Source organism: Streptopelia decaocto (genome assembly GCF_964273445.1).
Source record: "Streptopelia decaocto genome assembly, chromosome: 5".
Classification (NCBI taxonomy): Eukaryota; Metazoa; Chordata; class Aves; order Columbiformes; family Columbidae; genus Streptopelia; species Streptopelia decaocto.
This window is the reverse complement of record NC_138659.1, coordinates 49,806,708-49,833,829: the sequence shown is the minus strand read 5'-3', so window position 1 is coordinate 49,833,829 and position 27,122 is coordinate 49,806,708. Positions and strand designations below refer to the sequence as shown.

General features: G+C 40.0%; 1 protein-coding gene and 1 long non-coding RNA gene across 4 annotated transcripts in view; one reads left to right on the top strand and one right to left on the bottom strand.

The window, feature by feature from the left end:
- Positions 1 to 13,346: 13,346 nt before the first annotated feature.
- LOC309440646 lies at positions 13,347 to 23,848 on the bottom strand. The gene is made up of 3 exons (XR_014184238.1): positions 23,258 to 23,848; positions 21,599 to 21,647; positions 13,347 to 14,577 (listed from the first exon to the last, which is right to left on the bottom strand). It is a non-coding gene; the product is annotated as an uncharacterized lncRNA (long non-coding RNA).
- Positions 23,849 to 24,130: 282 nt separating this feature from the next.
- VCL (vinculin) overlaps positions 24,131 to 27,122 on the top strand; it is a 57,829-nt gene continuing 54,837 nt past the window's right edge. For all 3 annotated transcript variants that reach the window (XM_082053031.1, XM_082053032.1, XM_082053030.1), the window contains exon 1: positions 24,131 to 24,595. In XM_082053031.1, the coding sequence (XP_081909157.1) occupies positions 24,428 to 24,595 (168 nt within the window). In that variant the 5' untranslated portion in view covers positions 24,131 to 24,427. The remainder of the gene's footprint in view (positions 24,596 to 27,122) is intronic.

The following is a 27,122-nucleotide window of genomic DNA, read 5'->3' as shown; positions in this document are numbered from 1 at the left end:
TTGACAGCTAGCTCAGATGATTTTTTCAGGATGCAAAGCATATTGTACCTTTTGGACTTACAAGCATCAGATTTTGCATTCTCTAGTAAGAAAGGCACTTGTAAGAGAAGGGATTGAAAACTGACGCAGTTTCGTGTTCAGTGGAGCTCTTTCTGGAGTCTCCAAAACGTTAAGAGTAATTTCTTTAAATCCTTGACTTTCACTGGAGAAAAATGACAAGCCTACCCTGTTGAAGGCTGAACTGCCTTTCCATTTCTGAGTACAGCATTTCCTGATAGCTTTTAAATACATAGTAAGAAGTAGGAATATGTTTGCCTGGTAACTTAATATCAGATTAGGGCAGTAGATGTTACCACCATGCCACTCTACCAGATGAGTGCAGCACTTGTATGAGTGTCTGTTAAAACACTTTTTGAAGTTCAGAAAAAATTAAGTATCTTCCATCTCTTACTTGCTCATAGTAGCTGTGAACATTTTTATTTCACACTAAGCAAGCACAGAGTTCCCTATGTTGACAAGTTCAGACAATTTCAGATTCTTTGAGTCTGCCCGGCTGCATTTTCCAGGATGATTGATTACATTTGACTCTCCATGACCTTAAAAGAGTATTCTAAGAACAATTTCTGTGAGTAGCTAGAAGTTGTAATTTGTTCAGTAAAATATGTCAACTTCTGCTGTTGAGGATTTAATGGAAACATATATTATGTTCTGTGATGTGTTTGATTTTAACTAAAACCAAGAAAGGCAAAAAAAAAAAAGGAAAATAATCCCTTTTCTGTCACCATCTATCTTTCTCAAAATTTACCTGAGTTAACAATCACCATCCCAATTCAAGTCATAAGTTTAAAGATAAAGATGGGGAATCTTTTGTCAGAAGACACTAAGTATCACTGAAACTCTGTAGAGCTTAACCAGATTTAATAACCTCTTACACTTTTATTACTTTTACTTTTTGTGGTTGTTAAAATCATCAAAGGTCTTGGTTCCAAGCTGACACTATATAAGAACTGAAAGTAGAAAAAAATATTCATGAACAGGGAAGTAACTCTTCACAAGTTCAGACACTTTAGAGCTCAAAGTAGCTCGGTTAGGGGAATGCATGACAGCGCAGCAATGGGGACCTCTCCCCCTGCCCAGGTTTGGAAAGAAGGCCATGCTGTCAAAGTGTGCTCAAAATGTGAGAGCCCACGACACAAAACTTTCTTCTACCTCGTCTCAAAACCTATTTATATGAGGCACTCTGAACTCAGAATATGTTATTCCATGTCATCGCTCTTATTTAAGTTATGTTACCTTGGAAATCATGATATGATTTGCTGATTCCTTTCTTGGAAGGTTTTGTGATTTTTTTTTGGTGTATTTTTTTAAGCAAGACATCAGATAACTTGACTACATGCTTCACATGTCTTTTCCTAGAAAGGCAATTTTTAAATGTGCAAGCAATGTATTTTATATAATTAAGCACATCTATACCTCAATAAAAAAGAACAACGTATGCTGGCTGTTGCAAACATCTTTGCTAAAAAGATTTCTTTGCAGTTATCAGCATCATCTTAAATACAGGAAGAGCCTTGAAGTGTGTTTTTAAGTCCTGAAAGCAGAACATTGAAAGTGTCTAGATAGAGATGTAGCCTTTTTAAGCCTAAAAAGAAGAGGATTTAAAAGGATTGAATAGCTCAATGGATTAGCAATGAAAGACAGACACTTTTACATATAAACTTGTCTGAGTTCATCCAAATTCAACAGCAACTTAGGTCATCAAATTAAAAGAAGCTTTGGTGGTTCACTGGAAGCAAGTCTGTGGCGCTCAGCCCAGTTTCTAGAGAAAAGATACTCATCAAAAACATGCCTCTATTTGGCATTCATATTGGGTGTTTCAGAAAAAACAAAAAACCTAAAATAAACAGAGCACTTCTCTTAAAATATGTGATATTGGTGGCCTAGCTAGAATACTATGTGGGAAGCACAACCTCCCTTTTTTTTAGTTGGGGATATGCAATGCAATCCACGAATAAAAGCAGATTTTCACAGCATTACCAATGCAGAATTTTCTAAAAACTTGTAAAATATTCCACAAGTGGGAAGGAGAGTTCAGGTGATTCACTATGAATTTCTCATTCCTAAACTTAAACTCTGATTATAGCATAATGCAACATCATTTTACACTGTTATTGTGGGCTTTCTTTTGTACAGTCCTTCCCCATAAAACTGGACCCAGATAAAGCTGGACTCCTTTCTGTCGGGAACACTGTAGGAATGTATCATGTTTTACATGACACCGCTATCCTGCTCACAGGAGGGGCATTGATGGGCCTCAACTGCCTGAACAGACAGTGATGTCAAAGGCACCAAAGCTGCTCTGATGAGCCAAGACCAGAGCTGCTGGGCTGGGGGGGATCATGCAGGTCACTGCCCACCCACTGGGGCTGAGACAGCGGGAATTCCACAAGTGATCAGGTCTCATTCATGCTCAGCAGAGCAGCTGGCAGACAAGACTCTTGCATCCAGTTACTACCTCAACTTTCTGCATAAAAATTCTTCAGTTTCATGGGCATGAATGTTTCTCCAAGTGTAAAAGACAAAGCTAGACACTGGGAAAAAAGGCACTGACTTTCTGAGAAGCTACAAATCAATATTTCCGCAAACAAAAATGTGGTGCCCTTAGACAACTTCTCATATATAAGCATATGAAAATTCTAGAGACGTTCATTTGGGGGTAGGCATATTGAGATCAGTAGCCCCACAAAGACAAGCAGTATTTTCAAGGAAAACAATTCTGTACATTTCTCTTCATCAAAGCACCCACACACTTGGTATTTGGTGCCCTCTATTCATGATCCACTTCTTTCAGTCTGTGTGATCAAATTAATTCTGTGCCTAGAAATCAAATAATCTCCTATGCATGTGTTATGAATACACAAATGCACACACATTATCAGACTGTTTGCCTCTTCTGCTTTAAAAATGGGGGAGGGACAGGTCCACAGCACTCTGGCTATAAATGCTTTCTGTATATCATTGCATGGTAAACTTGCACTCACCAAACTCAGGCTGGCGGTAAAAATAACCCTCTCTTGAAGAGCAGACTTTAATTTATCTACTAGGGTTTCCACCTGTTAACATTTTTCAGAGAGGAGCCCTGTCTGGAAATAACTCTGTATTTCATGATGAACTCAATGTGCTTTACTGGACAGAACCAAGATGTGACTCATTGCTCTGAGACGTGTAAATACTAAAGCTGTTTCAGCCGTGGAGGCATAGACTTGTCTGACAATAGACAGACATAAGTGGCAGAGCTGAAAAGAGGCCACAAAAACATGGACTCTGAGCTTTTTATTTTACCTGAATGAAATGTTGGCACTCTGAGAGTAATCTCAAGAAATAGGTCAGTATGAGGAAGATATCACTGAATAGGAGCAGCAGGCTCTGGTTTCTAGAAGATAGGAGAATGTTTCCTTCAGTCTGTAGAATATCTTAGTGATCTTTAAGTCATGCTTCTCTCTCCTGCTGGTCACAAGGTCGTAATAATGATCACTGGGAGAGTCACATTTTTGGTAACTGTGGGATTCACGTGTCTTTGTGTTACAAGTTTTGCTCTCAGGCTGTTCTCAAGTTATCTGCAATAGTTTTGTCAAAGATTTCAAAGTGTGGATGGGAAAATGAATGAACATATAGCAGGACATTATTTATTAAAGGATATTCCTATTGCCCTAACCATCATGATACTACATCATCAAATCAAATTAAGTAGAAGGGTTATTACTGAAACAACAGCAAAGATCAACTGTTCCCTGTACTGTGCTCTCAGTTCACACCCACCTTTTAAAATGTTTACCAACTTACATTTTTGACATTGAAATTAAATAACATTTAAAAAATGTACATATGGTTAATGTAACTTTCTCTGCCTTTTCACATTATATCATGACATTCTAGAATTCCTTGAGTCATATTTGTCTGAATTTAAATATTATTGGTCTATATGGGTCATAAAACTATGGTAGTTATATATCAGGGAACATATTAAGGGCAGAGATTCTGGCTAATACAGGGATCACCATTATCATTTAAAGGTAAGACAAAGTAATTGCAATACTTTGGGTAACTGTGCACTAGCTGAGCACTGGTATTGTTTTGCAAGAATCAGAAAAAAGTTGCAGTACATATGAGCATCATGTGATGAGGTCTTGCTCCTGCCCTTATAATGCTGCAGGTAACCATACAGAAAAAGAACCACAGTAATATATAACTATTCATTTAGTGAGATCTGCTATGAAAGGTAATTGAAAAAGTTTTGGGTTTGACATAAAAGATTCCATATCAAAGAGGATACAGTAGGGCTGGAGAGTGGGAAGAATGATTGATTTATCTTATGAGTGTGGCAGCTCAAGAAAATTTCCTAGCAGTGTACAACAGCAAGAATCAAGAAAATCACTAGAGAGTATAGTTTAGCTGTATACAATTCAGTGAGGAAGACGGGAACCTAGAAGGAGGGGAGTTCTGACTGTTTAACAATTCAGAAGCTACACCACGACAAAGTGGAGACTGCACCAAGACATGAGTTTAACCCACGCCCCTCATGCACATACTGTTTCCTACAGTTACTAGCAGTGTGACTTCATTGACACTTGCTCAGCTAGATGCACAGCAGGGGTGCAGATATCCAGCACTCATATAGAGCCAGTACAAGGTCTTAGCACCATATAAGACCAGTGTCCTACTGTGGGGTTGTGTGGTGCCAAGTCTTGTGAATTACAGTCAGTTCCTGAGTTATCCTTGAGGGGACTGATCGCTGCACCAACCAAGGCATACTTATATAGGAATTATTAACAGATGCCTCATTTCCCCACCTTCCATTTTCTCCCCCAAAATAAGAAATAACCCGCAACCACTGTGACACACAGCAGCTGTGACAACTTTCCCATATAAGAGATGCTACAGCTCCAGCCTGTAACATTCTGGCAAAGATACTGCTATCAAGACAGCACAGCTTTCCAAATGAGACTGTAGGCTATTCTGTCCCTGCTATTTGATGATCATTCCTGATCCTGAACTAGTCTTTAACATTGTAGGGAAACAAATTAGCAACTAAAACTTCAGAAAGAATTCAGTACTCTTTCACCGGAGCAGAGTATGTCAGCACAACAATGAACCCTGGCAAAGCTTCTTTAATAGATTAGCCTAAGAGAGAGATGCGAGCATCATATTTTTGTCAACAGAGAAAGAAAAACAGGAACAAATTGAAACATTAATGTCTCCAACGGTTATTCCCCCAAGGCTTTTCTCAGGGGCAGGAGAGTTCATTTGTGTCTGTGCCAGTGATACAGCACAGTGACGGTCAAGTGAAACAGAGAGGGAGGAGGGGATTCTTCTCCTTGCAGCTTTCATACTTCGATGCATTTTTTTTCTTGTATGAGTTACTGACAAAACAACAGAAATGCAGGTCTTTCCAAACAAACAATGCAAGAAGCTTGACTCAAGAAACTCTTGAATCCGCCTTTAGTTTCCCACAGAAAAACAGCAGCTTTATGCTTCCGGTCTGTGTGTCTTATTTTAGATTACGGAAAGTATTTCCACAGACCACTTAGTGGGATGAGAAGTTAGGATTTGATGTTACAAGATCCCAAATCTCTTTTTTCCACTAAAGTAAAAAACCATCTGGGTTGAAACCTCATAGCTTTAGTTGCTGTTAAACTGGATTTGATTTTGGTTTATAGTGATTTTTATCAGCCTGAGGCCTTCCCCTATTTTGTACACGATGGCTAGCAAGTATGCATTTACAGATTTCAGAAATATAGAATAGTACTGGCAACTACACTATATTATGTTGTTATAACAGTTGGTGGCCTTTAAGAAGCAGCAGCTTTCAGTAAGTATGCACTACACTTGCAAGAAATCTGGAACAAAACATTTGGTGAGTTGTTTACACATGCCGCTAGAATCAATGGACATTCAAAATACCTTAGTAATCTACAGATTTAAATTTCAACATCCTCCGCACCGCTGATGCGGTCCAGATAGCTTTAAGCCAGATACTGGGCTAAGTCTGTGTTTGAATAAATTACAACCAATTTCCTGAGCAAAAGACACCTGGTTCCTTCTATACTAATAGTTTTATTACATCTGAAAGTGCCAGTTAAAACCCAAGCACAGCTGTTTAGTGGTTGTTTTGTGGGTTTGTTGGTCTTTATTTTTTAAGGAATATTCCAAGGCAGATTTATGAATATTGGTGAGAAAAGTTGGCATCTTCTGCCGTTACTCCTACAGTACCTGCACATTGTATACCATTCTGGGAAAGTGCTCTTTTTTTCTGGCTCCTGAATAACTAGCAAGGCTTTAAAGAGACAGCCCTTACAAAGGTTCTCATGCTGCAAATTTCCTAATGTACTTGAACTCTTTACTGCAAGAAATTAATGAACAGTAAGAAAACACTCCTGGCTTTCACTTTCCAATCAGAATTTGCAGCAGTAGCTGTCAGAAATAGCATTTTATTTATAAACAGATAAGGTTTGAGATAGCTGCCAAGGTGCACAGAGCAGTCCAAAGCCACTTCATAATCCTTCTCAGAATCAAACTGCACTTTAAAGCAGTACTTTTAAATGTATGAACCATCTTAAACCATCAAATGACCTGACACTTCAAAGAAATATTTGCAAAAACCACTGTAAAGATGATTGTTCGATTCTATAGAAGTTTAGCCATTAGCTTTCCACCATCACACAGCTTTAAACTGAAATAGTAAGGGTGATGGAGCTTCCCTAACAGTTCTCAGTAAGGGAAGCACCATAGAACCTTCAAGGCCCCAACCAAAAGCAGAAATTCCTGCAGAAGTAGAGTGCATATCTATGAACTATAGCATCCTGGTCTGAAAAGCTCTTTTCCCAAGCTATATAAGATATTTTCTAGGAGTCACCATCTTTGAGATTATTAAGTCTCAGAAGCACTCAGAGTACCAGTAACAGCTTTTGCAACAGATTTGTAGACATTATCCACAGTATATATTGATATAGAGGAAAATTCTGAATCCCTTCAGTGGCCCATACTGGTCACTGACAAAGATTAGCCCAATGCAAACAAAATACATTAGTAAACAAGTACATTTAATGGGAACAACAGAAAGTAAGTCAGATCCTGAAAAGTAATGTAGCATTGTAATTAATTGTAGCATTGTAATTAAGTGTAGCATTGCAATTAAGTCTTATGACTCAAACTACTTTCTGAGATTTTAGAATTAGAGTGCTGCATTTCTGAGGTTTTGTCCCCAAAATAGATATGGGAATTAGGCATATTCATTTAGCAGTTTGTACGGCATCAAATAATTAGAGAACTCAAGATCTAGTGCTCTATTAGTAGTAATAGTAAGGCTAAGAAGAAAACTTCTAAAGTTTTAGGGTCAGTGACATTGAACACTGAGATACTGGGGATTAGAAAATTACCTAAAGCATTTTTTTTTATTATTGTTATTTATTATTATTTTATTATTATTATCAAAGCAGTTTTTTTCATCAGATAATAAGCACACAAAATTATGCCTCTCGAAAGAAAAGGCTACAACACCACTACAACCTTCAAACAAGAAAAACTACTGAGTGTCTGAACACATTATAGTCACAGGGGAAATCCTTTAAAGCTTAGTTGGCAGACACTGGGTCTTGTGGGCATGACAACATGAGTCGTCTGCATTAGTATTTTGTTTTAAAGTCTCTTCCACACCACAATGTCATGTTTAGGACAAAGCTATAGCCTAAGAAGTACAGATGTGGGTGACAAATTTGTTTCAGACTGTGAGTTAATAGCAACTAGATTAGTTAATGGGCTAAATGGAAGTGATGATACACACAGTGCAAAGGGAGCCTGTCTCATGACCTGTCACTGAATTCCCAGTGTGGGGACTCTATGGACTCTTCAAGTATTTCTGAACAGATTAAAGGTGACTAGTTTTTAAAGGGGATTTTAAATCAGTTTTCATACATATGATTCATTTTTACTTCTTTTAAAAAATCTTTATCCCGTGTTAAACACTTTGAACTGAGAACTCATCTCATTCATGTTGAGCTGCACACCTTGGCGTGTTGCTCTTCCAAAATGTTACTTCAGGGCTCAGCCCATGTTACTGGAACACTGCAGATCATTTGAAATCCATGGCATTATCTGGCCTGTTCTAGCTATATGGAAAGAGTAAGCCACAGCTGCAGCTTCTGGTGTTCCTGCACAAGGTAAACTCACAAGAAAAAGGGACAAAATATATGAATGAAGATTACTCCAAGACTGAGAAAAGCAAAAAATTACCGTCTCTCTTGTAAGACTGGAGGTTGTACTGTTTCCTCTACATCAGTGTCTGCAGGCCTAGTTTCAAATAAAGACAAGGCCTTTGTGTCTCTGCAGATGACAACGTGTAAATAAAATAATAATTTACACTGCATTATTGACTTTTTCACGGTAACTATATACAATTTCCACTGCAAGAAGCAATACTCGTCTTTCTGCTAGCATTCTCAGTGCTCAGTTAGTCAGCAAATAGAAAATTAATATTGTCCCACATGAAGTGTGCAGACATTTCCTAGAATTACTCAGGGAGGGGCCATAAATGATCTGCTAGGAAAAGCTGACAGCTCTACTCTGTACATTGCGAGAACTCTGTAGATTGTTAGCAAGTGGGTGGTGCTGCCCCGAACTGCAGTTGATACAATTCCTATCGGGGTTTAAACATATCGAAGGGGATATGCTCACCTCTCAGGGGAATGCTAATAGCAGTTCTGCAATGGTAATAAACTATAGTTACCAAAAGGCATGTTGGAATGTCACAGACTGTATAAATTCTGTCTCAGAGGCTCATATGAGCTGCTTGTCATCTCCTGGAGTGTCTGAAAGCTCTGGAGACTTTGGAAGATGTTCTGGAAGATGTTAAAACTTGCCAAACATGCTCATGACTGAATGGATATTCCACAACTTCCATCATAGTTATAAAACCTTTCATAAATTACTTATTCCTCTGTGGCTCTTCACAAAGGGACCTCGTGCACATCAACCTCTATGCAGTTTGCTAATCACTTTACTGCAAAAAGGGTGAGCTAGCAGCGATTGCACTACATTTTACCATATCACTGCTTATTGTGGTCAAACACTGTTGACCACATCTATACCTGAGCTAGTATCTTCAACTCGTATAGCAGAAGCAATTTATTCTCTACAACAGGTTGGATTTAAACAGACTAAGCAATGTTCAGAGTGTTTATGCACACAGTCCAAGGGCAGCTCCTGCTCTGCTTCACAGCTTCCTTTGCAATGTCCAGGAATTCCTCTGGACTGTCAAGAGTTTACGTCTAGACTGAATATGTTTGGGAATAATGTGCATGTACCTAACATATAATTTGGTTGCATTAATTCTGCAAGCTTCTTCAAAATGAAAAAGCTCTGGTAAGGCTGAAATGGGAAAAAAGTTTGTGGATTTTTTGCCAGGTCACATAAGTTATTTGAAGTTCAGGGGTAAATTCCTTGCTCTATCAAAATATGTGTGAATTCTGCTACTTAATTCAGTGAGACGAGGATTTCAGTAAAGATATTTCCTTGCACGCTTAGGACTTGGATAAAATTTTGCAAAGTTGGGATAAGTACTTAGGAAATCTGAGCCAAACCATAGCTTACATAGAAATTATGGAAGAGTGAGGTATGAGCTCCGCTTTTATGTGTGCATATACGATTAGTAGCTAATATTAAGTATTCTCCCGCATGTTAAAACTTTCCTATAACCATCTATAACCATTTGAAAGACATGCAGTCTTACAATAGTATAATTTACATAGATTATATGTATCTTCCCCATGTAAGGAAGTTATGACTATGCCAAACATTTCAAGAATGGAAGTGTGAAGGAAAAGAGATTGTCAAGACATCAGTAGTATCACATCATCTCTTTATGGAATCTAACATCTAAAGTTAAGAATTCAAGAGAATAGATCTCTGTTGTGTATATTACTGGAGCTAGAAAAGTCAAAGGAATCAGCTTAGAATATCCAGAATCAGCAGAAGAGAACCAACGGCATACTCAGGTGCTAATTCAGTTCTGTATCCAAGACCACTGGCTAAAACCTATAACGGTATCAAACTGGGAAGCTAACTCTGAAACTATCTCTTAGCACATCTGAGTACATTACAGTAAGGCAATCAACATTCAATTGAGTAACTACTGTGTCCATGTCAAATCACATAAAATAACAGCACATAGAAACAGTGCTCTCAGATGGCTCAAAAAGACCCATTCACAGACTAAGCCTAAAAATATGACTCAGTAATTTCCAGGCTCTATTAAAGAATGAAAAATGTTTATATTTAAATAGTCTCAGTTCTCTCCTTTCTAAAATAAGGACTTATTTCATGCCAATCTCAGAATAGAGCACTACACATTCACTAATATCTAACCCATTCTTTAAAAAAATATGTAGTGGAGAATGAACTTGCAAAGAGCATCAATAGATATAAATAATACCAATACTTGCAGAGAAAGCAGAACATCCACAAATAGGGTGGATCGATCTACCAGGAGGTAAACTGATATTAGAATTACTGCTATGCAATACTTTCAGTTACTTAATAATACTAATTTTTGGTAGCAAAAAGACTGGAGAATTCACTGTTGATAATTTCAAATCATTATATATTTCTCATAGACTACAATGGGAGTTTTGCTAGCTCAGCAGTTTTGTAAGTCCAAATACTTCTGAATGTCATTTTGCCAGTATGTGAATCACGCAGACTGTAAAAAAGGGCTACCCTGCTGGGATTTTCATATGTAGTGGAATGTATGCATCTAAATTCTGACCCAGCACGTACTAATTCATGGCAGAAAGGAGCTTGCTCAACCTATCAGGTTACAAGAAAAGTAACAGAAGTTCACTGCCACATTACACAGGTGTAACACCAGCAAACAAACAAAGCCAAAAAAACCCCCAAACAGACTCCCACCTTGGGTGGGAACTCTTCAGTAGGGTTTTACACCTTCCTCTACAAGTGTCAGGATTGGCCACAATCTGATTGGACTTGACAGGTTAGTGGTCTGATATATATGACAACTGCTACCTTCCCATAAGAAGTCTGTGTAAATATTTGTGCTCCTAACAAAACATAAATAGGAAGTACTTTCTATTTCTTATATCAAATAAAAGTATCTTTGTCTGCCTCTGGAACACTAAGAAGTCTGAACTCAGGGTGACTGTAGGGTGCTACCTGGGAATGAAAATAAAGATAAACAGCCTGGAGAATTTAATGAAGCTCTGGAGCACCCCATGCATATGGAAACATATGCAGTACAATTAGCAGTAGTGCCAGATTACCTCTTCTTACTGTAAAAGCTGACCATGGCAACTGCAAGAAAATACATTTCTAAGGTGTCAGCTCTTTAATTTTGCAGGCCAGAAATGCAGTCCTACCTTGTTTCCCATATACTGCTCTCCTCGAAATTCAGCCTACAGAGAGCAGAAGGGTGAACAGTACAGTAGAAAGAAACAAAACTCCTTCGATTCTGGATGGGGTGGGATAGCCATATACTGGATATGGAGGGAAGAAGCACAGTTCTCCATCCTGCAGCACTATCAGCTGCATGGTTAATTCCCTGGAATGTTTCTGCAATGTCCATACATTAAAATGTAAGGTGAAAGTAAGCTGTAACTTAAGAGTATTTAACATATTTTATTACAGGCTCAAAGCTGATTCTAGGCCATTATCACCATTTTAAATGTAACTCAATTTATGTTTGCATGTACTTTTAAGTTATTTTGTTCTCAATTAAAAAAAAATAATCATAATGGCTACTTCTTTCCTTAGGACTACTTTTTCTTTTTTTTTTTTTTTTCCTCTCAGCTTGTCCCAGAGTTGAATCTTTCCAAATGAATGTCATTGTTATCATCGTTGTCGTCTTCTTCTTCAAGCCTGGGACACTATGAACAGGTGCTGAGCAAGATTCTTTACATAGCTCTTCTGTGACAAGGCACCTCAACCCTTGGCCTCTGGCACCTGTTGTTCTTTTTGTCCTGCATTTACCAGGGAGTTCTCTTCCTGCTCCCAGCATGTCCACATTCCTTCTTGTTCTACTCCTGGGCCTTCCAAGTTCTTGCCTTTATGCAGCTCCTAGGATTCCAGTCCTGGAGGGACCCTAAGCAGAATTTAAGCTACATAGATTCTGCATATTGGGGTTTTTGTGGGTCATGTTTTTTTTGGGGAGCTTTTTGGTTGATTGGTTTTTATTGCAGTCTTATTTGCTCTTTTCCTAATGTTCTGTCAGAGAGACAAGCCAAGGTTAGGCCTGGGTTGCACCACTACTGCTTCCCACATTACGGGCAATGGAGAGGGCAGAATGGCAGCAGCCAGGCTGGAGTGTTGACACTTCCTCCTTCCCTCTGCAGTGGTGCAGACCACTGCATGATTCAGTGTGATCTGCAGGATTTCAGTGCAAAGGCCAGAGTCTCCCACTCACAGGGTTTGTCTCATGCGAATCCACGAACCACGATTCTCTTTGTACTTCAGATATTAAACTGATGTTGATCTTGTATTTTGTGACTAGACGACTAAAAGGAGAACCAGACTCCAGTGTCCAATAGCGAAGGTTACTCTGCTGTCCCCAGGATTCTCTCAGTTGCAAGATTTAGAAAGCAACTGTGCCGAGGTGACAGACTTTGCAGCCATCAAGTACAACTACCCCTCAGAAACACATTGCCTGTACTGAGCTTTACTGACCACAGCTAGTGCAGCAGAGAGCCTTCCCTGCTTTTAGTCACATTTGGAAATACACTTAGTGATATTATTTTTAACTCTTCCTGAAAACTATAGAAGTGCTGTTTTTTTACAGGAGCTAAAGGAAGCTGATGTCCCAAGGGTTTGGTGCTATGGATGCAGTAACTGTATCAACTCAGATGTGGCAGGATTTCTTAAAATATTTTTCTTCAGTTTAAACCCGTATTCTTTCTCTCCTTTACTATTACTTTGAAATTAAAACATAGAGGGCATGTTTCCTTTGCCAAAAGGAAATCTATGCTCACCTTCATTACATAGACGAAATAAGATCTCCTCCCTTCATGAAAGCTCTCGGATACTCAAACAGTCCTGTCTGTAAAATACTTATATAATTTTCCCACAATAATTTTTCTCTCTGTCTCAGTCCTTTATTCAGAGTCTGCTTTCTTTACCTCATTTTCAGATCTAATTTTCCCTGTGTTTCTATTGCATTAAGGTCTCTCTGTGCTCTCTCCCAGTTTCTAGGAGAAATGCAAACCTAATTAAGGACACATGGAATTTTTAGGCTAGACACACTTAAAAACTGGAAAGAAAACAGGTTTGCATGAAGCCATGGAGGTTGTTTCCAGGCTTCTTTTATTTGGAACAGAGATACCACAAATTTACTGCCACTTTACATGAAGGAGATGCAAGGATTATATCTCACAAGGAGTGTCATAAGCATGAAAGTAAGGTGCCTGAGAGTATGCAAATGGGTATCTTCAGTATATATACATTTTTTTCTTACAGGTCATGTTTTGAGTACTAAAAGCATGTGTGGCAGTTAGAGGTTTGTCCAGCAGGCAGTCTCTGCCATGTGACAAAGATGCAAGCTGCCCATGCCATGACCTGGCCCACAGCTGTGTCCATGGATCACTGTGTGCATGGTCATCCACAGGGTCAGGACATGATGATGCAGGCTGTGTTCTGCTTTTTCTCACATTATCACTAACTTTTAAATAGTAACAGTGCTCTGTTTATACAATATGTATCTTTGTTGTAACAGATACAAGTCAATTCTAGCAGAAGAAAAGCTCAGTCACACACAAGAGAGGAAGTAACAGCAACAGCAGATAAGGAGTTACTTTTGTCTTGCTCATCCTTACCCGGAAGTTTCTCATTACACTGACACCAATTTTGGTCCTTCTTTCTTGATCTGAGGTGTTAGAGCAGAATAATTTTACAGAAACAACATAAAGATGTACAGAGTCAGACCATGTGTGTCATCTGGGATACTATCCCAGCTCTGGCAGTGGTCAACAGTAGGTGTCTATGAATAAAATAACAATTCCCAAAGTATGCATGTCCAGCTGAAAAATCTAAAGCTGAGGATCTTCTTAAGCCAGAAATAGTGTCTCCATGTTTAACAGACCCTGATGGAATCACCTACTCTGAATTTGTTCAAATAGCTTTTGAACATGTTGGACTCTTGAACTTTGTTCCATATAAACATTTGGAATTAATAATATCTCTTTATGATGACATAGTTAAAATTTATCTCTACTGAAGTTATAAGCACTTAACATTCAGAACCTCTTATTTTGTCATTTACAGCTATGGATAGCACATTTTGTTTGTTTTGTGGGTTTTTTGTTTGTTTGTGTTTTGTTTGTGGTTTTTTTTTTAAATTTCCAACTAAAGACTGAGCAGTTTAAGCATGTACTGTGAGGGAGAGTCTTTTACATCTTTGCAAAATGTTTTTTGAACTTCATTATCATGGAAGGTGAAAAGTGGAACCAAATCAGGCATTAGGGTTTAAGCCTTCTGAGGGGTAAAGTACATTTTTCAAGCAGCAGCCAAAGCAATGAGAACCTGTAGAATAAAGTACAAAATTTCTTCAGTTAGACAGGAACAATGTTATCAAAGTGGCAACATTTCCTATTTCATACAGCTCTGAAAGCTAATGGTGTAATTTAGTGGCACTCCTGCCAAATCTTTCACTGATGGCACATTAGCTGTATCACTATGACTCAACTTCAACATTACAATCCTAATTTGAGAGACCTGTCACTTGATTTTTGGGAGTCCTTCACATTACAACTTGTACATGGTATCTTTATTTTGGTGGTAGTAGTAGAGGAAACACATGAAGGCACACTAGAAGTTGTTTAGAATCTGCAGGGATAAATGTTGATGCTTTTGCCTAATGAGATATAAATAATATACTTTCACATATACCACCATAATATACCACTCCAAAAGAAGGTAGAATTCAATTTTTGTTGGGACAACAAAGTCAATTTCAGAAGTTTGAAACTCAGTGCAATCAAATCTCTTTTTCTAAATTAAAACATGATACTTCCTCCTTTAGGCAGTTTGAAAAGAAAAACAGAATCTTCCATCTCCACCTTAATCTCAAGAGTGTCCCAGGACAAGCAGCACCCTATCTCTACCACAGCCATTCTAGCCTGAGCTATTTTTCTAGAAAATGCCCATCTCTTCCACAATGAGTAAGGGAAAGCAGCCTACAAATTATTTTCTGACATAAAATGCCCATCTCCATAAGAAAGCTTTTCTAATGGCATTTCAATTCATAGGACATCGGCTTCATTTTCCTTGTTTCTAAAAGCCAGATTTATCCTCTTCCTATCAAAAGATCATAAATCTTGTCTATAAAGCAGCAAATAAGGGCACCACTACTTACGAAGTGTTCTGTAAACTGTTCTTAGTAGTAGAACAGGTTGCCCAGAGAGGTTGTGGAGTCTCCTTCTCTAGAGAAGGACATGTTCCTGTGTGATCTGCTCTCTGGGTGAACCTGCTTTAGCAGGTGGGTTGGACTATATGATCTCCAGAGGTCTCTTCCAACCTCAACCATTCTGTGATTCTGTAAACAGTGACTCATGAGAAAAGTGAACCACTACTCTGTCAGACTTGCCCTTGCTGGCTTGGCTATGTGATCCTTTGGTCTGTAGGCCACTGCTTCCCTGTGTGCCTGGCTGACATGCAGCTACCGCTGCTTATAGAAGTCAGAAGCCTCAAAAATCTGCAACAGCTAAATACAAGTGAATCTACCAGCTAGTAGTTAAAATCTGTTGATTCTCTGCTTTTTTAGGGCTTTTTTAAAAGGTCCTCCTTCTGTTAAATGTATATTAAGGGCTCTTGTTAAGCCTTCAAACAAGGCTTTGTAGAATGTGGGTCTAAATATTGGGGAATTTAGTTCTGTTTGGAGAGTCTGATCTGGTAGAACTTCAACCAGACCTAGTAGTCAGCCCCACCAATCTTCTCACAAGCATTCTTGTGAGTCTTCCTCAGAAATCTGCAAACCTAACAGCTTGGTATTGGCAGAGTTTGGATACACATTTGGATTTGGGGTAAGTGCACTATTACATACTGAAAAATGGAATGGAAAAAAATAGCTGCACTTCTGTTGTTCAGGCCCTAGGCAGTTAAAATTCAACAATGCTGCTTTCTGCTGTCACAGCATTTGTACTTCATTCCTTTTTTCTGACTAAAGCACTACAGCAGTTACCTTTCTGAACAAATTCCAAGAAGCTCATGTACTCCCAACTATTTTGCCCCTTGCTTCACTGAGGATGGCTGCCCAGGCTACTACGGCTGCTTCTCTTCTCCCATATTTGGAAGTTGGCCTGCAGCACAGAGATCCCTTGTGGATTTCTGTTTAAATTCCAGAGTCACTGTTGCACATTACCATTTCCTTCAGCTGATGTAAATCAAATACAGTATGAGTGAAAAATGTGAGCATAGGCTTGGCTAATTGCTTTGCAAGGGAAACTGTAACGAATGCAGAAAGTTTGTCTCAGGAGAAAACGTTTCAAAAGGGCAGCTTGCTTTGCAGTGTGACATTCCTGCGGCTATTGACCCTCATTTGGCAGCAGTCTGCAGACACTTTCCCACTGTGTACCACATTTGATTGGCAATGCTGATAGAGCATGCAACAGTAAGGAATAACACACACATGCCTGGCATCAGGGGCATTCTCCTATACACAGAACCCAAAACCTAAATGGGAATTTAATTTCACCCCTGAAATTTTTGGGCATCTGCAGAAAACTTAGTAGCTCTTAATTTTTGCTTCTCATCTTCCAGCAGCTCCAAGACAGCAGAATCCAAATATCTCCTAGTTTCAGAAAAAATGTTAAAATTTTTATTAAACAAGTGTTACTTTTTGTCAGTGAACTGAATACATGGAATTGTATGGAACATAATACTTTAAATAGGAATGACGTTAAAATATTTCAATAGAACTAATAGTTTATGGCCAGGGTCCTTTAGGACAGGGTTTACGAACCTCTCATCCCTATCTCTGAACACTCACATGGGTAATCTCACCTGTGTAATGAGGCAAAGATCCAACCTGCTAACACTTGATCCCTTCAGTAAAGTAAAGCAAAAAAAAAAAAGGGGGGCGGGGGGGGAATCTTCTCTATGTGTAAGAGATTCACAATTTAATTCTTAATAGCTATGAATCTAGCTATAGAGAAGACTAAGAGAAAGATTTTCATGTTTTCAGTACACTTTAAAAAACTGTAAAACAAACCTTACAAACAATGTGTCATGAGGACAGTTTTTTCAAGCTCAGAAGTGGATCAATGTAATTCTTCCCTTTGCAGCAGAATAAAACTCTCACTACAGTTCTCATGATCTTTAAACCTATGAGTGGCGCAGTGTTGAATACACACTGTCCTTTCTGTGACAGCACTGCATTTTTATGAGGAACAGAGGACAAAATGTATACATTCACAGAAAAATCTTACAATGAGTCCCACTGAATTTTCTGCAAGTACAAGGTCCAATTATGTGAAAATAACTGTCGGTTCAGGATCTCAGGGCAGGAAGAAGGAAGTATTTTTCTTTCTCTATTGTAATTACTTGAAGCTCATCTGAGGTCTGGGACACTAGAAGAGTTTTAGTCAAGATGAGTTAATGAATATGGCACAGATAAGAAACTCAAAAATATGTCACTGTGATTTAATCTGTGGATTTTTATCTTCACTGCATATGGAAGGAGTTTATACATATAATTGTATAAATTTGGTGCTATCTAGCAATTTTATTAAAGTATTGCCTAATTTGGTCATTTAGTGCTTGCTGATGGCACTAAACTCAGATACCTACTAATATAAAGCTACAAACCTTTAGAATGCATGCTAAATAAGATAATTATCTAAGCCATAAAGAATCTATGAAAGAGTTAAGATCTTAATGATTAGCCAGTAAAAAAGCAATTACACACATGCACATATTCAAATAATTCATTATTACTAAATAGTATTATTTAATTATAGCCAGTAGCTTTTTCAAAAGCCTTGGCCAGTCCAAAGGCTTTGGTTTTGTGATGAACTGGAATGTACACAAAATTGCAGAAATCCCTCAGCCTGTTAATTCTGCAACGGGGATACAAATAATTTATAAGAATCCAAACCAGCAAAACACTTAAATTTTCAGACTAATCTTACACTTACTAACACACACATGCTTTATTACTTTAGTAAGGCAAATCCAGCATGAGGAACTATGAGGAAAGGAGCTGATACATACAAGCACCCAGTAGTACGGGGTGGGGGGGCGAAAAAGCCTGCAGAGATGAAACAGGCACTGATAAACCCGTACACAAACAATGCAAGTATTGCATAGGGAATCTTAGAGGCTGATTTGGATACAGGGGTCTTTGAAATTGAATTGAACATAATTACATGCAAAAAAACCTTAATCAAGAACTGACTTAATATCAAGATGTGCTCTTTCAAGGCAGATAAAAAGTTTCAGAACTTACTGTAGGCATCTCAACAGAGGTATCTGTCCATTTCAGTGCCAACTAAACCAAGGAAGCTTAAACTGGTCAACAAGAGTGATTTAAACCAACCTTTCCCATTTTAAGGAAATGCACAAAGAGCATACAGGAAGTCAGTTACCATGTCTCAGCTGGTAGATGCAGTAGCTCTGTAAACTGCTTGATCGCAACAGCCTTAACGCTCCCCAAAAGCACGTTCTTAGAAAAGAATCATGGTGCAGCAAAGGCCATTTAAAGCTGATTTCCAGCATCCACATCAAGTTTCACATTCTTAACTTAAACTCCTTTAACATCCTCAGTTCATTTGCCTCAATTTCTGTGTGTCCATGTGTAGACACTACCATAAATATTAACCAAAATCACCAGTGGTAAAATGCATGTTTAGACTGTTAAAATGGCCACCTACTGTGAATAAAGCACTTAGATTGTTTACCAGTCATTTATATTGACAAACTCTCAGCCAGCATACTTATACTCAGAACACAAGTATACATCTCTTATTGCCTAAAAATGTTATTTAAAAGAACACTGCTGTAACAAATGGGATACTTGGTGGGATACATAAGAATAGTTTTATCCATTATTTTTTCTTTTAGTGGTACTCATCTATACAATCACAGAGTCAAGCTCCTGAAAACTACTTGTTGCTTTTTGAAAAACCAAACTCTATTGTAGGTTCATAGTAATGTTGTCAGAAGACTAGAAAGACTTTTTGTTTGCATTTACTGTGAGTAAACTGTCTAATTTTAACTACACCTACACTATCATACATGCCTTACATACACATGAAAATGTATTCTCATGTGGAATCTTTCAGAAGAAAAGTAGGAAAATCTGGTTTTTAAACCTCATTCCTACTTAGCAATTTCTAGAATAAGCATTAATATATATACACACACATATATTTAATAAGGTCATTTTTAGTTTCTACATGTTTTATGTTCTTAAAAACATTCACTGAATTGTCTTGTTACAATTGTGATATTCCACAATAAACACTTAAGAATGCAGTGCAGCTAATGTATTGGGTTCAGAGCAGTTGGCACAGTAAGAAGATGAAAATATAAACTATTAATCCATTTGTACTCTTGTTTTCCCAGTAGGTGCTACAAAGCTGTGTAGAACTTCTAGCAAGAAACTCCTTGAAGCAGACAGTGAATTGGTAGTAGCATTCTCTGCAGATCTAAGCCCCACTATGTTTTATCACTGCAGCTACAGAAGGACAGCTAGGAACCCAGAAGTGTAGTATGATGAAATGAAGTTTGTATTCAAGAGGTGGATGACAATTGTGATTCAACTTTTCTAGTCCTAATAGGGTGCTCCCATCTAACTCAGATAGCCACTGATGATGAGTCAGTGTAGAAAAATCCTGAAGTGCTGGTCTCATTATAGTTTCTAGAACACAGCCAGCCAAGACCCAAAACTAAACAGAACCTAACCTTGTCTCATGGCAGAAGTCATATTTACAATGGCAAGGCACACGGACAGACTACTATAATGAAGTTACACTGTCATACCTCCTTAGTAACCTGCTGTTTCTTTCCTTTAGGTTGTCATCTCTTAAGTGTGAAATGTATTATTTCTGTGTCAGTCACCTACACACTAGAGCTACCAATATAGTAACATCATTCTACAAGAAACTTCTGACAAACTTAAAATTAGCTTTTTAGGCAGACATAACATAAAAAGGAAGAAGTGTCCTTTTTTTGTTTTATAACAGATTCCTTTAATTATCCAGTGCTTACTCCTTAGATTACCCAAAGTTAATGGCTCAATAATAGGGAAGTGCAGAATACATTGACCTTGTTCACTGACATTGTTTTACTGGCCTGTGTTCACTGATCAACAGTAGCCTCCAGTCTTCCAGAAGTTGATAAAAAGAGACTCAAATTATTACATTTTGACATATGCTTAAACCTACATAGGGTCAAGACAGTAATGCAATCCAGTTTATGCAATATATTAATATGGCATTTCTGTAAACTTTCTCAGGCAGCTAATCAGGTGTTACTCAGAAAATCTAGAAGTTGGTACAATCAAGGAATAACATCAGGTAATTCCAGGGAAAAGTGATTAATCACAGCCAAGTGCCTATAAAACCTAATCCTTCTCTGCTGTGGTACCCAATACTGAAAAGAAGTACTCTAAAATGAAGGTCTGTGCTTAGAGCTACTAGTAACCAGACATGTGCACTTCAATGATGTATTAGTACTAGCAAAACACCTTGTAATTACAGACAACTGCAAGCTGGCAAAGCTCTTTGAAAACAGTTCTGTTCTACTGCTCTCACCACTTGCAGCTGCAGTGCCATGTACCCTGACCGCCAGACACAGACCTCTCCGAAAGATACTGTGGAAGAGGCTGCACTGAAGCTACATTGCTTGTAAGCACAGTGTTATCTCTTTTTCTCCTAAAACCTATTACTTCTGTATTCATGCATCTCGCTTACTTCAGTGGAAAAGCGGATTTCTTTGCTTCATTAAAAGACTTCATTATGCGTCAGAAAAGGATAATTTGTTATTTGATCATCTGGGACTGAAAAACACTAAAGCCCTAAAGTCAGTGGAGAGTTTTGTAAGCAGAAGAGTCTGCTGACATTAAGTTCTTTGCAGAACTGGGTTTAACTGGACTCAACTGAGTTCTTATGAAATAGTAAAAGACATGGAAAGAGTGTCTTAAAAGGTAATACTTTCATTCTAACCCCTTCAACTTACTTGAGATGCTAGTCATCAGTGTAGTGCTAATAATAGATACTGCTTCTTAACAATACTAAGATTTTGAGCATGTGGAAAGGAAAGGAGGTTCAGTATCTCTTTAATTCTCAGTGGGGGATCCATTGTTGCATGTGTAATACCATAATGGAAGAGGACAAAAGAATTCATACATTTCTACCTTGGGCTCAATAAATGGAATATATTGTCATCAAATCTATCATTACTTTCTAACCATCTGTTAGGACCCGGAGAGTTAATGAAACTGTATGAACTAGAGAAGCAACCTCACAGTAGCAGGACAATTAATGTACAATTACAGACTGAATAGTGCAAAGGGCAAAAAAAGCTGATTTTTTTAAAAAAGTACCTGCTGCAAAGCTGTTATTCATACGACATCAGTGCGACAGATCTGAATACTGCAAAGGAAAGACAAAACACTGTAAAGGTGGTACTTAAAAACAAACAAACAAACAAACAACAGTACTACATGTATTGCTGTTACTTGCATGGAATTTTGCCAGATGAGGCCTCAAAAATAAGGTAGCCACAGCAATAGCAGGCAGAGAATTTCAGTGATGGGCCTGCAGTAGTCATGTAGTACAGAAAACAAAAATTCATTTTTGCATGGGCAAAAAATACAGCAATATAACCCCAAAAGTGGAACAAACTCTTAACATCAACACACCCCCAAATAAAAACACACATATTTTGGCCCTGTAGATGAGTAAAGTTTCGGAAGGCTACCAAAAATGTCCATCTGTTCCTATTTTATTTTGTCTGTAGTAACTATATCTGTTAGAGCCATGACAACCTTTATAATTATCAGATAACTTTTTTTTTCTTTAAAACCTATGCATGTACATGAATATTTTAGCCAGAACTTGGTATCAAGATCCCAGACTTAAAGCAATTACTTTTAATCAGAGAACTTAGCTTATGTGTAAGTCCCACAAATGACTAAATACATAGTTTATTAAGTTTGCACACGTACACAAAACAGAATTTTGCAGATCATTAGTTGATAACATGGACTAATTACTTTCTGTTATTCCCAGCTGCCGCACATTACTATTGAGAGGGATTTTTATGCGTGGTCATTATTACTGATCCATAGTATGCTAAAGAGGCACTGCTGGGAATGCATATATATACTAGAGACTGTACGTACAATGCTATATAGCCAATAGCTACCAACATAAAGTACTCTTATGGTAACTGTTCAAGTGACTTAACACAAACATTGCTGCTGAGAGGCTGATATTTTAAGTACGTTTTGAATGCCAATAACATGATTTGGTTGTCTGTTATTGAGCCTACAGGTATGACTCTTTCCAGACAAAACTGGGCTATACAACATGTAAATTAGTTGTCTGACTTCTACCGTTGCAGATTCAACCATTGCAATACACACATGTAAATGCAAATCGAAGCATACTAAAAAGAAAAGAGAACAATTAAAAAAAAATAATCAGAGCTAAAGGTGTTGCTGAGATTTCTAAGCCTGCAAAAAAACTGCTTTTCTTAGCTCTTTAGGCTTACAACTTGTAATGATCCCTGTAGCTCCACCAATAACAACTCTAGTACTAGAAGTCATGAAAACAGATCCTTGTGCACACCAGAAGCCTTATTGATTTAATTGCTCTTTCTATATGCCCCTGTGTTTGCTGGTAGGATCATCTGTGTTCAAACACTGCACAGAAAGCATAATGTTTGCTCTGAAACATTTAGTAGTGAAAGCTAGTCTGACAGGAACATTGATTTATAGCTTAAAGTAGCATCAGGAGAAAAACACCTAAAAGCCAGTAATAATTTTCCAAATGTAACTCTGTGCTCACGTTATTAAGGAAGACGCATAGAGCGCAACCCTGTAACCCCTTACATACTTTATCACCATGAGTACTCCCAGTGTCTTAAGAGACACTGCACAGACCACACGGAGAGTGGGCAACATATCCTCTGTATGAGCTCGCACCCCTAGTTTGTTATTCTAAGAATGTATTTCTTCCCACAAAACCACGTCGCTCACCTAAGTGTATTTAAATGAACTCCCGCGACTGTGCCGCTGTTATCACCAGGGGTTATAACGGTAAAAACCGTAAGCCGCGATTCACTCCCCACTGGGCGCTCCCGCCCCGCAGGGCCGCCGCCTGGTACTGACCCCCAGCCAGCGGCCGCCTAACGACTCTCCCAACCGAGCGTTGCAGGGGCGGCGGCCGCCGTCCCCGCCGCGTCCCCTCAGCCTCAAAAGGGCGGCCGGCGAGGCGCAGGGCAGCGGGGACACCTTTCCCGCCTCGGGCGGGGCGCGGGCGGCCTCCGCCGCTTCTCCTCACGGGGCGGAAGCGGTTGGGACCGCGCCCGGGGCGGGCCGGCTGCAGGCGCGCGGCCGGGAGCTGTGGGGAGAGCACGCGAAGGGGCGCGTGAGAGCGGCTGCGGCCGGACAGGTCACACTCGCGGCGCGAGAAGCGCGCCCCTCGAGAAACTTCCCGGAACGGCGGCTGGGGACAGCGGGCGAGGGGAACCACCTTCCCCCAGCCACCCCCTTCCCAGTCACACCCAGCCGAGCAAGCTCAACCCAGCGGGCCAAACTTCTGGCGTGGGCGGACCGCAGGAATCCCGTCACCCCCCTCGTCGTCCCACCACCCCGGCTTTAGTCGTCTCCTTATATGGACACCAGAATGTCTGACGTCATCCCAACGCTAGGAAACCGGCGCCCGCGCATCCAAGCTTGCTTGGGAAGGAGGCTGATGCGGGGAGGTCGGAGGGGGAGGGAGGGAGGCGCTGGAATGTTGACGGACGTGGCATTTCACCACTGGGAGCGGCGGTTACTGCTCGGCCATTGGGCGAAGGCGGCAGAGGGGGCGGGAAGTCGTGGGAAGGGTAGGTTGTAGCAGTTGAAAAGCCGACGCCTGGCTGGGGAGCGGTGCCAGTGCGGGGTGGGTGCTGCCAGAGGGAGGCAGGAGGCTAGCAAGTTCGAGTCCCGCCTCCGCCAGCCTCAACGGGGAGCTGCTTCTTTGGGCTGCTGCAGTCCGCTGAAGGGCGAGGGGAGGTCTGAGTGGTTGGTTGTTTTCCTCTCCGTCCTCATTTTTCTCCGTGCGCGGAGGCCGCGGCTTTCTCTGTGGGGCGCCAGCCCGCAGGGGCAGAGTTTGCTAAGAGTTTGTACGGACTTCGGGCCCCGGCCTCCCGCCCTGCCGCCGCCATGCCCGTCTTCCACACACGCACCATCGAGAGCATCTTGGAGCCGGTGGCCCAGCAGATCTCCCACCTGGTCATCATGCATGAGGAGGGGGAGGTGGACGGCAAGGCTATTCCGGACCTCACCGCCCCCGTGTCGGCCGTGCAGGCCGCTGTCAGCAACCTGGTGCGGGTGAGTAGCGGCGGCTGGGCCGCCTCCCCGGCTCCGCCGCGCGGGCAGAACTCCGGCCGCCCCGGCTAACTTCGTGGCCCCCCAGGCCCGCTGGGCGCCCGTAACGGCCGGACCACCCGGGGTGCCGCCCGCAGGGCCGGGAACGGGTGAAGCCCAGAGGCTTTCTGGACCTCTGCGGCACCTCTCTAGGAGCCGCCTTCGGCACTTCCCGCCCCGGCCGGCGAAGGAGCTCGGCGAGCCCTGCTGCAGAGGGATGAGTTGGCTGAACAGCGGGTTGTTCACCATCGTAATGGCTGAAGTCTCCCTCTACCCACCTGAGGAACAGCATCACGCTAAAGTGCAGAGAAGTGCCGTAATTATTGCTGGAATGCACCCTGAAACGTCTCACAGATCTCTCTGATATGCTGTGTGGTTTTTTTGCTGTCTTGGAAACTCCTATTTTAAGGGTGTGCACTATAAAAAGCAGAACACTTACTTAGTGTGATCCTATCCTAAAAAAAACCCGCCTAAACCTCCCAGGCATTTGATAGTGGTTTTTGTACTAGCGAAGGCTGTCAGTTGGTTATCAGCACAGGAGGCGAGGAAGGACAGACCTGTGGTTTCTTGGCAAAGTTTGGCGTTGTAGTTGGTTCTGTCTGTTAACATAGCCTCGAGTGTGGGTTACTGTTTGCTTGTGGGAAGGTAAAGGTGACTGAAAATCTGCTTGAGTCCCTCGACTTCTTGAAAGCAGCTGTACATAGCATGTCTCTTTAAAATTCAGGTATTTGCAATATGGACATTTTAGTGTGAGAAGTGCAAATGATTGATGCATTTGAGATGATTAGTTCTGTTATACTTTTATAACTGACTGTATTGTAAGAATAGCAAGCTGTTGCAAGGCAGAAATGTTTGATGTACAAAGTGCGGCGATGTTGCATACTCCTCCTCTATTTCATTAAGAATTACCTGGTAATACTTAACCTTCTACTTCTGTTAAGTTCATTTACAGATGCTCTGCGTTCATTTTTGAACATCAAATGTTACTTGCTCACTTGGAATCCTATGAAATTCTGAATTCCTTTGTAGCAAGTGATATCCCTTGCCTGCAAACTTTACCTTAAAATGAAATAGCTACGTACACATAAAATATTGTGTTACTGTTAACTGATGTATTAATGCTCTGAAATCATGAGGCTTGTGGGTATAATAACATGTCAAGATGACTCATGTATGTGATGTGTTCATCAGATTTCAGCCTGTAGTACTTGCTACTGTTAGAATAACTTGCCACTTTGAGGTTTTGCAGTTTTCTACAGTGTAACTACAACTCTTTGTCCCCATGACTCCATGAATTTTGCAGTATGTACAGTCCGGAATACTTGTGCTTCTTGCTGACTTTAGCTGAAACTCTTGTTTTTATGAAGAACAATTGGTCTGCAGCAATGAACTGATGTAATAGGTATATTGGCTGTAAGGGTGTGAAGCCTGAGTGTATGAAATACTTTTCCTTGAAAGGAAGACTTTAGAATAACACTTTGCCTCTGTGAGCTTAGCCTGTATCACTCAACTGGGTGACTATTTCCCACCCACCCCTCCCTCTCAAAAGAAACCTAATCTGATAAAGTAGCATTTACTAGAGAAATGCAGAAACAGAATTAGTTTCTTTCTGCAGCTTGCCAATGCCAGCTCTTCTTTCATTTTGGACTGTTTTGCAAGGTGCTGGTTTTCTTGCCTGCTAGCTAGATGAAAGGAAAGACTGTTGAATTATTTTTCTGAGTTAATTCACAAAGAGCAAATAAAAGTGGTGTATCTGAGGTGGTACTTACAAGGAAGATGTTCTGACCTGATAGAATACTGTTTTGACTACATTAGGAGAAATACAGAACTAAAGTTCTGTTTCCTATCTGGAGCTATGTTTCTGGTGCATCATTCTGAAGTGTAAAAGTGATTTGTGAAGCTGCAGTTTCACAGGAGCAGGAATATTTGTGCAGACAGGTTACCTAATTATGAGCCTTCTGGTGACTTCACAGGTGGCGAAGATGAAATTGTCAGTATAACCAAGACAGTAATGTAGCTGGTAGCTCTTTGTATAGCTTGCTGTCTGCTCAGGGTTCTTTGTTAGCATTAGTGTCACAAACTGTACAAGATGTTAAGTACTGACCAGCAGAGAAGTTGTTTTGGTGGTAACTTGTCATATACAGCAGCACTATTCCCCAGGTTATAGTAAGAACTCCACAGTTTGGAGAGTGCAATATTTAATTCATGTAACTATTTCATCTGTAAATAACTACTGGTAGCAGCATTTGAAGTGCTGAGACCCATTCCTGTGCAAGGCCTAGGAGATGTGCTGTGTGAGGAAATGGGCTAGGAAATGAGAGAATGGCTGTGAGGAAGGAACTATATGCAATAACTTAAAAGTTTATTTTTGTTGACATTCCTGATATGGAGCTAGCACAATACACTATATCCAAGATGGAGCAGAGGTTGATAGATATGACAGTCATAGATTAAGACTATTAGATGAGTTAAACTTGAGTCTTCCTCCTAG